Source organism: Platalea leucorodia, assembly GCF_965183815.1.
Source record: "Platalea leucorodia genome assembly, chromosome: 8".
NCBI lineage: Eukaryota > Metazoa > Chordata > Aves > Pelecaniformes > Threskiornithidae > Platalea > Platalea leucorodia.
The window spans coordinates 9205778-9217995 of NC_138830.1; the positions used below are offsets into that span (position 1 = coordinate 9205778).

The 12218-nt window shown below is 37.6% G+C and overlaps 1 protein-coding gene across 1 annotated transcript in view; it reads right to left on the reverse strand.

The window, feature by feature from the left end:
• Positions 1 to 12218, reverse strand: part of MME (membrane metalloendopeptidase) — a gene marked incomplete at both ends in the record, with an annotated part of 48645 nt that overhangs the window by 14676 nt on the left and 21751 nt on the right. Inside the window, 7 exons of the mRNA XM_082318991.1 lie at positions 1160 to 1218; positions 3748 to 3851; positions 5332 to 5412; positions 7326 to 7424; positions 8344 to 8472; positions 11532 to 11625; positions 11725 to 11861. Coding sequence (XP_082175117.1) covers positions 1160 to 1218; positions 3748 to 3851; positions 5332 to 5412; positions 7326 to 7424; positions 8344 to 8472; positions 11532 to 11625; positions 11725 to 11861 — 703 coding nt within the window. The remainder of the gene's footprint in view (positions 1 to 1159; positions 1219 to 3747; positions 3852 to 5331; positions 5413 to 7325; positions 7425 to 8343; positions 8473 to 11531; positions 11626 to 11724; positions 11862 to 12218) is intronic.

Below are 12218 nucleotides of genomic sequence, written 5' to 3' on the forward strand. Positions count from 1 at the left end.
GATAGCTAACAGTTAAGACTTGCAATTTAAATGGGACTATTTAATACTAGTTTGGAGCTCTTCTATACTGTGGTTCATAATTAGATCTTGAAAGTGCTATAGACAAGAGAGCTGGTGAGAGATTTTCTGAGTAAGCTTTGTCTTTTGGGAAATGCTGGTTTCATTGAGCCCCAAATGTTTTGTTCCAACTGTCGTGATTATTTTTACATAGAGAAGCTGGCGACAGAGCCACGTAGGATTTCTGCCTGCTTGGGACTTGAAGCAGCTCTGGAACAGTGACCCCATAAGCTCCTGGTCCCATGCAGCACGGGACAGGTGGCTCAGCACAGCTTATGTGAAGCTGATGGCTGTAGACTGTTTTCTGAGCACTGGATCTTACAGCTGTGTATGGGAAAATGCTGGAGATGAGGAAATAGCAAATGAGAATAAGCTGGTTTTTGCATTAATATTCCAGCATTATTTCATCATTGAAGGCAGAACATTTGTTGCCTTGATAACAGGACATTTGTTTTAGACTCATCTCACTCTGTGTAATTACCATTACAGAAAGCAAAGTGTACTGCTTCATGAGAACAGGCATGGGGCTCTGTGATTCTGGCCTACCATGTGAAACGTTAGGAGATTCTGAGCAGTTCAGTCAATGAACTGGTGTATTCATTAACCAGCAGGATGAAATTCAGCATCCTTCCCAAAGCCATACCAAATAACTTTGTACAAAGGCATTGCGAAGGGGCTGTAAGGAACAGAAGCCACATCTACTCTATGGCAGGAAGTTCCACAACTTTCTTTTAGTCAGTGTTTCCTTCAGGTGAAAACGGTACTGTACTCCCTCTTCATCCCTTAAAAAAAAAAAAACAAAGGCTGGGGCCACCAAATTTACTTGGTCATTAAACTTCTAGCCACTCCACACTGCTATTGCTTTCATGGCTGAATCCCAAGCCGCTGTCCTTGTTCTGCACAAAGGCAATTCAAAAAATGAGGAGATAAAAACACTATGAATGAAACCTCTGATTTTGCTGCACTGAGGCCCTTCTGCAACCCCCATAATATTAAGACCATTTCACTTCTTGATTTTAAAAATACATACATACATATATATATATATATATATAATTTGGCCATCAAATCTGTATCCAGGTAATAAGTTGGTAAACCTTACCTATCTGATTTCTACTTGCTGAATAAAAAGCATTGACAACAGCAGCTCCACTTATCCACCTAGTAACAACAGAAGAATAAATGTTAGAATTTCAGTTTGTAATGGCAGAGTTAATGATTACTGGAACAAACCTAGACACGGAATCACAGAATCACAGAATAATTGAGGTTGGAAGGTACTTCTGGAGATGACTGTCAAGTCCAACGCCCCAGTGCGCTCAGCCTCTCGTTGTATGTCAGGCATTCCAATACCGTAATCATTTTAGTAGCCCTTTCCCTTTGTTATTCAAACTGATTAACAATGATACTTAATTTTTGTTCCTATTTCCACTCATACCGCAGCATTGTACAGGCAAAATTTCCCATATAAAGAAACTGAAACACAGAACCTGAGGTTATAATGGTATCTAAACATTTGGGCCTAACGGAACTTTTTTTAAGACTCTCTACTTGAAAGGATTTCTGTGTCACCTATCATTGTCATATATGCAGCTATCTCAAATACCAGTACATCATGAGTATCAGATTAGAGGCTATTACAATTTTTTCGTTAACGCAGTTTCTTGAGGAGTGAAGGTACATGCAAAGATCATCACGAGCTCTTGTGGCAGAGGCACAGCTTGATTCACAGTCCTATGGTTTAATTTAAATAATACCTACTTTCCTTGAGGAAGGCTCTTGGCATTACTTTTGGGTCCATCTCGACACATGGGAAATAATGAGTTTTAATTCTTTTTTTTCTAGTTTACAGTTTTACTGGCTTTCACAGTGATCAGCTAATGAAATTCCTAGAATCACAAGCAGGGCTACTGTTTTGATGTGGGTCATTATTGTACACATTTAATATTTCAGAAAAGATGTCAGAGAAAATGAGATATCAATTCTACAAGATAAAATAGCTGGGCCTTACACAACTGAAGCTGTATTTCCTGGCTCCGTGCTCTCTGAGTGAAATTAATTTCTCTGATAAATGATCTATTTGATAACTGTATTGCATATGCCAGTCATAAGCAATGCAAAGTATTCTAACAGGGGCTGTTGATTGATTAAGTGAAAATGAATTTGCAGAATAAATTATAACTATCAGAGTATAATCAATTGTCGTTGGTACTTCCAGGCTCACTTCAGGTATTATTTGAATGCGATTAAACTTACGGTAGTTACTCCTAACTAATATACACTTGTGAGAACAAAATAGGAGTTGTGTTAAATCAAGCTGAAGCAATTGAACAAGCCAAGCCCAAACACAGCTTGAAGTTAAAATAGAGCAGAAGTGAGGTGGCTGTTAGGTGGAACATAAATTTTCAGTTAATGATATGTAAATACAGAACAGCAAAAGCAACAGTTGGAACTGTTTATCCACAATAATGCCTATAGTTCTGAAAAGCTGCAACATAGTATTTGGAAAATTCACAGTGGTCATTCCAGAGGTGTGAAGTATATGCTTCATCTTCTGAAAAGGTGGGAGTTTGAAGGTGCAAGATGACTGACTAGAAAGAGTCTGAACAGTTGCAGGTTTTTTTTTTTTTTCCTTAAAAAAGAAGTCTGGAACAGCACTATGAAAATGATAAAGTAATTAAAAATAGAAACACAGAACCGTAGAACAATTTAGGTAAAAAGGACCTTTAGAAGTCATATGGCCCCATGTGAAGCTAACTAGATCAGGTTGCTTAGAGGCTTGTCCATTCAAGATTTGAGTATCTCCAAGGATGGAGATATGGAGATCTCACAACCTCTCTGGGTCTTGTTTGACCACCCATGTGGTGAGAAGTTTTTCCTAACACCTAGTCAGAATTTTGCATGTTCCAGCTTGTGTCTCTTCCCACTTGTCCTATCACCGTGCATCTCCAAGAAGAGTCAGGCTTCTCTCTATTGCCTCCCATTAGGTAGTTGAGGACAGCAGTCAGTAAGACCTCCTCTTAGTCTTTTCTTTCTTAGACTGTACAAAGCTAGTTCTCTTATCCTTTCCTCAACATAAATCCATCTCTGCAGCCCGTATTGAAATGAAGAGTCTTGCAAAGTTAGCATTGCCTGTGGTGACCACAGTAATTTTTCTGATTTGGTTTAAATTAACTTCCAAATGCGTGAGAGCTCAGACAGGAAGAGTAACCAGTACAGCTAGGGAATGTGCCGTGTTAGTCTTTTGGTACATCTACATTCTACATTAATATTTTAATTCAGAGCAAAAGTACATTTCTGAAGTAAATTCCTGCTCATCCTCATTTAATCATGCTTTCTCATGCAGTCTCTGAGCAAGAGAAACGAAATTCTCAGGGATGAAATTAATCTTTCAGATTAACTTAATTAAAAAGCTGCTCTCCAGGAGTCCACTTAATCCACTCCGGGAGCTAAGGGACCAGACTAGACCTACTCCAGAATACTTAACCTTTTACACCATCTCCCAATGTCTTTGCCCTACTTGATAAAGTAGATCCAGCCTTTGAGAAACGAGCAATGCCCTCTTACCTGCCATCTTCATGGAGGAAAAAGTGAGAAGGAAGGTCATTAAATTATCACTGATTACCCTCCATGTTCCTCCTCCTGTGGAAACTGGCTGAAAGACTATACACAGTATTTTTAAATACTTACTCCTCTTTGTCCACCTTTTCTCTAAGCTTTTTCAACCTTTTCTTCTGGGTAAATACTAAATTTTGAATAATGTTTTCAAAATATTCTTCTTCTTTGTAGTTCAACTAAAAAGAAAGAGGGAAAAGTACTTTAGTGGTGGTGTTATTGATTTGCAATAAAATCATAGAATCATAGAATACCAGGTTGGAAGAGACCTCGAGGATCATCTGCTCCAACCTTTCTAGCACAACCTAGACGAGATGGCCCAGCACCATGTCCGGCTGAGTCTTAAACGTGTTCAGCGTAGCGGAGTCAACCACTTCCCTGGGGAGATTATTCCAATGATTGACTGTTCTCATTGTGAACAATTTACCTCTCGTGTCCAATCGGAATCTCCCCAGAAGTAACTTGTACCCGTTACCCCTTGTCCTCACCATGTGAATCCTTGTAAAAAGGGAGCCTCCATCTTCTTTGTAGCTCACCTTTAAGTACTGGTGCATGGTGATGAGATCACCTCTAAGCCTCCTTTTCTCAAGGCTGAACAAACCCAGCTCTCTCAGCCTGTCCTCATACGGCAGGCTTCCCAGACCCTTGATCTTCTTGGTGGCCCTTCTCTAGACCCCCTCCAGCCTGTCCACATCTTTTTTGTATAAGGGGGACCAGAACTGTACACAGTTCTGACTGGATCTGGAAAATCTAGTCTTAAGCATGATGAGCTAAGCAATGCATTTTTAAGAGTATTTTTTGATCTACATTTAGAACTTGGTTTGCAGTGCTCTGCTACATCACAGAGTTGATACTGTAGCTGGATCTATGTTAGCAGCTGTATACTTTTTTCCAGAGATCTTTATCCCCTCTTTATATATATATATTTTGAGTGGAGTTCAGCATTTGTTGGTTTTGACCCAAGCCTCTGGGAGTTGCCTGCTTGAAACCAGTAGCTACCAGCTTGGTAAGCTGCAATTCTACCTTAGAAAGAACACGATGAATAAGGCTCAAATTGTGTTTGAAAAAGCACACTTTCGTTATATGTCTATATTTTTCAAAATTAAAACTTTGACTTCTGAGACATATTCTGCTTGAACATACATGTACACCAAATATATTAATGGAGTTACTCTTAAAAATGCACCTACAAGGTAAAAGAATACTGAGGTCACATTTTGCACTGCAAAAGCTCAGATGCAGTTTAAATTATACAGGTTGTCCAATGTCATACTTCGGGGGCTAATTCCAATCCATGGATAAATAGGCACAGTTACTAAGTTATGTGTACTCGCAGCCACTTCAACCAGTATTATGTCAATCCATGGCAGATTTAGAAATAGTGGACTGAACACCATTTGCCTTCATGTTTTATTCTAGCATAATTCCTCTAGAGTTTATATATTCCCTTGAAATACCATCAAATACTTACCACCACCTGTACTGGATCAGCTGTACTACACTGGCTTTTAATACATCCTTATTTACACTTGTGCAACTGAGCACAAGGTTGAGTTATTGTGTGCAGATGCATATGGTTCGGCTTGGCTATGAAGGCAAATTCACCGTTTTTTCTCTTAAGACCCTTTTCTAATTATACCACCTATTGTGCATACGTACCTCCTGGTACTCACTGTTCAGCTTACTGTCGTCAGTCATGATCTCATCTGGATAACCAATCCTCTCTCTAATTGCTATTGCCTAGGGACAAGATAATTTGATACCCATAGCAAATCCAGCCATATTTTTAAATCAATCATAAATTATACAATAAATGCAATATGGAAGCAACTTCAGAAAACCCAGGATGTTAATTATATATAGGTTTTGTTTACTTTTTTAAATTCATTGAAAGCACTGTAAAGTTTATGGTTAATTATAACAATGGAAAATTCTAGAAAGTATGTTTTGTTCCTTCCTTTGTAAGTAAACTTACAGAAATGTGCACAAGACAGCCAAACATATTTCAACTATGCTTTTGAGTTGAAAGGCTGGTTTAAACAAATAGCAGAAATCCTGAAATATTTGAAATATTTTACAGCATCTAAACTAGAAATAAAATTAATAACTGGATGTTTTTTAACTTCAGTACATTATAGGAAAACACATTTACAAATTTCCAGAAATTTGTACAGTTTGACTCAGTTTGGGTCTGTATCCATGTTTCTTAACTAGCTCCCACATCTACACTAAAGTGAAATAATTCATTTAAATGTTCCCAGCTTTTGACAATTTGAAGTCCTGAACAAATTTTTTTAACCCAAACCTTACTCAGTTTCTTTTGATAGCCAAGTTTTGATTTGTAATTGATGGCAATGTCAGGAGTAATTAAAAAAAAAAAAACAACCCACAAATGATTCTTTAGCAATTCTTTCTAGTATTTCCATATAAATATGTCTTAATAAATTTAGCAGTAAAATCGCATTATTTATACAAATAATTTTCTGATGTAGGCTATTCCCACAAACAAGTGAACATTATAAACAACATGTGGAGTGTGTGTGGGTTTCTGATCATAACTTCTCAGACAGTTTGCATCTCATTTTGTCAAATAAATTGTTTGTAACAGTGGAAGTATTTCATAGACTTTGTACATATACTGTCTATGTCTAATCATAATACAGAATTTATTTAGGATTTTCAGTTTAGTACCTGACTTACACTGCCATTCCCGATTTGAAGTTACTGTGTGGTTGTAACTGATCAGTATGTGTAGCTGCGGAAATAACACTAGGAATGTACATAAGCACCAGTTCATATAACTGCATCTTTACCGTCTGATCACATCAGAATCAGTATAAGCTCACTGGATGCTGTGACTGTCTTAGCTGTCTGTTGCAGTTGTAGCTTTTTGTGGACTTTACAGTCTAGAGTTGTTTGATAAACCAGTAATATTTTGATAGTTATTTTAAATGTTTTTTTCTAAGTTTTTCTAACACAAAATTCTGGAGGAAAACGCCAGGTTCCACTCTATAATTAATAAAACCATGATATTTTCCAAGCTTTTTAAAAATTACATTTTAATAATAAATTATTAAAAACTCAAAATTGAAAATTTTTTATTATCTCCACAGTATAACAAAATAGAGATGTAATAAATAGTTCTTCCAATTGCTTCACTCCCAGTTCCAGGCTCTCTAGAACTGATTTCTGTTACTTACTCTAGGCTTACATGAACTGTCTGAAGCTACGTCTTCCCTTAGAAGAGAACTCACTGATAATGTCCAGCCTGTGGTTTGACTTCTTGTTTTTGTCCTATTGCTCCTAATAGCTGGTCAAATCACCATAAATCATGCCTTCTCATTTTCAATATTACTTTCTTGTAGACATTCATTATCTAGCCCCTTAATCACTGATTTGCCTGGAAGGTCTTAATCTTGTATACAGATTCCTCCTGTTTTGTGTGCTTATCTCTACAGAGGCCCCTTCCCATGTAATCTGGATCTGGTATAGGAAGTCAGTAAGCTGCTGTGCCTATATAAACACAAATATATGTGGTTTTGTGTATATAAAATAGTGACAGATGTTACTGCTTATTTTTTTCAGGAAAAACAATTGAAATACTGATTTTTATAGAACTACACAACATTACCAATATTTAAGATTTAACTTACTTTTTGTTCTGCTTTCTTTTTGGTTTCTGCATCCATCCAGGTAAGTTCATCTAAGGTTTTTATAAAAACATCACGTATATCTGCAATCATTTCCTCAACCTTGGAAAAAACATGAGTATGTTACAAATCCACATAAAATGATCCAATTATTTTTCCACAGTCATAGCTTATTTATTACAGACTTGTTTTTCCTGCACGAGCTGCTTGAGTGTATGCCATTTATGGGCCACACTCAAATCTGGAGCTCAAGTTAAGTAGTACTTTTAACCCGTCCTGTGGGAGGAAAGGGAATGGGCATGAGTTCACAAGGCAATGCAACTTTGGTTACAAAAAATCTGTCAGATATCCATCTGCTGGACGTTGTGCATCTGATCAAATTATTGTGTATATGTCAACCACAAAAAACGGTCTATCTTAAGCCTGGATTACAGTAGGAATGATAGGAGGAAACTAAGGCTTAACTCCAGGTTAATTTTCAGCAATTTTCTGTGTGACTGAAGACAAACAGAAATAGCCGATTGTCCCTGCGCCCCATGTTGGCAGGATGTGAGCTAGCATCAGTCCCGAAGAACAAGCAGTGACTGTTAATTTCCGTAAGTGCTGTTCCTCAGGCGTGCGTATTGGCTTGGGCACTGTCCATCGCTAATGTGCCAGTGGTGCTTTAGGTTCAAGGCTGGCTCATAGAACAAGTGGAGGAGGCAGATGCCTCTCTCCCTCCAAGTGCGCACACGTAATCTTCGTATTTCACACGTTACTTTGCACTGTGGTCATTTGCTTGGAAAGCAGGCCAGCTCACGACAAGTAACGCAGAAGTACTTAGGTGCAAAGGAATGACTCTCCTAGCACATACATTCTTGTTACTCCTCCGCGGTACACTGACTAAGAAGCAAATGTGAAGGTTAGGTTTTTAGGAAGTGGACCTGCTATATAGAAAAGGTTAATAGAAAGTGTAATCAAAGTAAGTGACAATGAAGTGATGCTTAGATGGCACACAGGCTATGTTTGCTAAAAGCTTTACCACATGTTTACTGTCTCCAGCGAATGCTTCCTCTACATATAATCGTCCCACTGCATTCTCCATGTTGCCATTGACATAGTTTGCGCAACGACGCCAAACAGCAGTTTCTGATGTTGTGCCGTAAAGTGCCTGTGAAACGTAAGCAATAGGTAAAATAGTGACATCCGGGCCCACATAAGGTGAAGCAGAATGGTGACTGACTGGCAGATGTGTTTCAGAGGAGCCTAGCTGACCTTAAATACATGCATTTAATTCACATTTGTGTTTATGGCAGTTAGGTGGACTCTGTAGTGGGAACATCTGTCATAGGCTGAGGAAATACAACAATCATTAGCAATATTCTTTATCCTTCCAAAACATGAAAGGTAGAGAGAAGAAAACTACTCTAAAAGCGAAGAATGGGAGAGGTTAAAGAGGAATACCCTGTCACAAAGCTTTCACTGTTACACTGTTGCAGTTCCAGCTCTGACAGGGCCATTGTGATTATGCAGCAAATTAATTTCTGCAGTCGTAAGATTGTGTTTTCCACTCAACCAGCAGCTTCTGTCAGAGCCTCCCACCTTTGGGAGCTTGCAAAGTAGAAGCTCGTTTACTCTATGTGATGTTGCTACAAGGTATGCAAGGATTTTGTCATGATAATGTATAAATATGTGATAAAGCTGAGTGGATAATATAATGGTATGACACCTGAATGAAAGGAATATAACAGACTGTTATATTCCTGGGCAACTCTCTGAGATCATATTCTATAATGAAGTTTATATTCCATAATGAAGCAGCTCCCCATCTCTTCAGAGGTACAGATCAATGACTTCTGTGTTAAAAGCTCTGTAACCGCTACACCTTGAACTGAATTACTTGTATTGAAAAGGAAAATTACTCATGTTTCTTTTCAGCCTAAAGCATTAGGGACGCAGGAATGGCCTTTTGAAAATGTTGCCAGTACGACACAGCACAGAGATACCTACTGCAGATCTCCCTGAAGAGCCTGTGATGTTGGAGCTTTCTGTAACTCATTACTGACAAACAGCTGAATAGACTAGAAAATCTGTCAGTCCTTAATCTATTTCTTTCTTAGATACTCCCTATACACATACAGGCTGCATCAGTAGTCATTTGCTTACATAGCAAAAGCTTATATAGCAAAAGTAAATACAACCCCTCTCCCCCAGAACTTAAAGCAAAACCAGTAGTAAGCATTGGCAGTACTGAGCTTAATTAAATTAATAACTAATTCAGAATGACTATGCAATGAAGATTCTGGTAGATCACTTTGCGTTGCACAAGCCTATCCTAGTCACTCATAGTTCACTGGTCTCAGCATGACTTGGGTAGAGGGCTACTCGAGACCATGGTGGACTTGCATCAGACCAGGACTGCCCTTCACAGGAACCCTGAGATAGACTCTTTTTAAGTGAGCCTAGTGTCACCAGAGGTGCATAAGAAAAAACAAAGCAGTGCTTTCTACAGCAACAGAAACTCACCTGCTTGTTAGTAAAAATAACATACAATTAAAACACATTATTGTGGATCTGTACATGTACAGTGCTGATGCATCTGAAATTGCACCTCCTGATCTCATGTGGCATAAATTCTCGACTACAACATTGTAGGGAATGCATTTTTTTTCTCTTTAAATGAATCTTGGAAAAAAAGAAAGATACTGATGTGTTTCTTTGGTGGGACTAATTGTATCCCGAGGATACAGTTCCAGTAGCTGTAAGTATTAGACTAGTGTCATGATACTACTCTGCATGCTCTTCCACCCCTGCATCTGGCTTCTTGACAGTAGATCTGCTGGAAGGGCACAATTTTGAACAAATGTTACAGTGAAAACTGGCAATTTGACCCTGAGATGGAGAACCAAACATAAGTGATTTAGCATGACAGCATAGCCACTCAGTAACACATGTAGGCCCATCTACATGTGCAGTCTAGTCATCTGTTGAGAACTTTTTGCTGATTTCTTAAGGAACTGGTTGCAGATCCACTGATCTTTCTGCTAGGACTCTGGCACTTTCTGTAGCACATTTTAAGCACTCTGTCTTTAAAGCAAATGGAGTTTTGAATGAGTAGGTGACCAATTAGCCACACAACCCAGAAAAAAAGTGGTATGGGAGATTCATGGAATGCCATAACTGTCCTAACATTTATATTAGAAAGCGAACTTAACAAGACAAATGCTAGTTTATTTCCACTGCATTTAGTGTGAGAAGCTCCAGCTATACTATATCATATATTATTAATTAATTAGCAGACAATTGTATGTTTTTGTACATAGACTATGGTAAAATCTTTTTCTGCTGTTCTTTCAAACTTTGACATTTTTCTAAATGAAACTTCCTCAGTGAAGTCCTAAGATGTAGTGGGGGATGACTTCAGTTTATGGAGTGCAAAACATAGTATTTCCTGATCGTGCAGACTAAGCAAATATGCAGCATTATATTAAAATAGTTTCGTACTTTAAAGAGTAGGGGGAAAAGCCAAATAATCAATGAATAAGACTGCCCTGTTCAGATACATAAAACTGACCAAACTGAACGTTCGTTGACTTCCTCCAGTCATTATTATCTTTTTCTGTAACAAGCAGAATCTCCTTAAAAAGCCGCATACGTGTGTTAAAGTATTTCTTATGTCCGGATATAACACAGTGGCTTTAAGCTTTTTTAATGGAGCTGAGCAAACTTACAAAGTAGAAAGTTCTACTGTGGAAATACAAAGGACTTCCATCTCCAATCTGTTTGTGAAATTGCTCAGCATTTCCTTAAGCACTAACATTTCTGCAGGATCAAATGATTGAAAAACAAAATTGGGCCCATAATGTTTGACTTTGAATGTATTACTTTGGATGCTGAAGAGTTTGTAATGAATTAATCGGAACTGTAGAGTAATCAATCATTTGCAAATGAATGGGACAGTTCTGTTATCAAAATGGGGATTAATTTAGATTCAGAAAAACAGGGAAACCAAGTACCAGAACAGTGCTTTTCAAATCCACTCCAGCTATCAAGCATGTATCATATAAGTTATGTGTACGTTCCAGCAGAAGCTTCAGCAAACACATGTAGCTTTTGTGTGTAACATTCAAAATACATTAATTTTTTATATACTACAAGTACATAAAAAATTATCTTTTGTGGTTCACAAAAGTCATCTTTACAACTTAAAAAAGAGATTAATTTCTGCACCTTACGAAAAGCATTCCTTGTGTCCTTGTAGTTACGGCTTAGGCTGTTGACAAGATCCATTACGAATCGCCAGATCATGTAATTTTGAAGGTCTCTGTTTAACAAAACAACAATAATAAGCTGGTAATGTTTTCAGGCTTTTTAAGTTTATTGGAAATAAAACGCAAATTACAAAAATACCTAACATACTTACCTGGGAGTGTATTTATTAAGAATAGACTTCAGCCTGATAAGGTAGTCTGGATCATAAACAATGACATGTTCGGTGTTCTCAACTTTAATTTGTACAGTTGACATTATATCATTTATGAATTTTGACCAGTTGAATGCCTGGAAAATCAATATGCGTTATTATATGGTTAAATCATAAAGAAACAGTATTTAGCTGTTTTTTTCCAGTTTAAATATGTTTGCATAGCACAAATGTTCTGCCTTTAGTTTTCCTAACAGCTGCACTACTTGTAAATGGAGTCATCATAATAATAACTGATCTGAGATAATTTATATTCTCTGTGCTCTAAAATCCTATTAAAATAGAGTGATATTTAGCTGAAAGGGTCGAGACATTGTTTTGATTTCAGACTAACACAATTAAAAATGTTATGACCCCTTCCTTTTAGCCTGGAAAAGCAGAAATGGTATATTAAGTAAAATTTTCAGTTGCCTTTTTGCTATATTTGGCTAAGA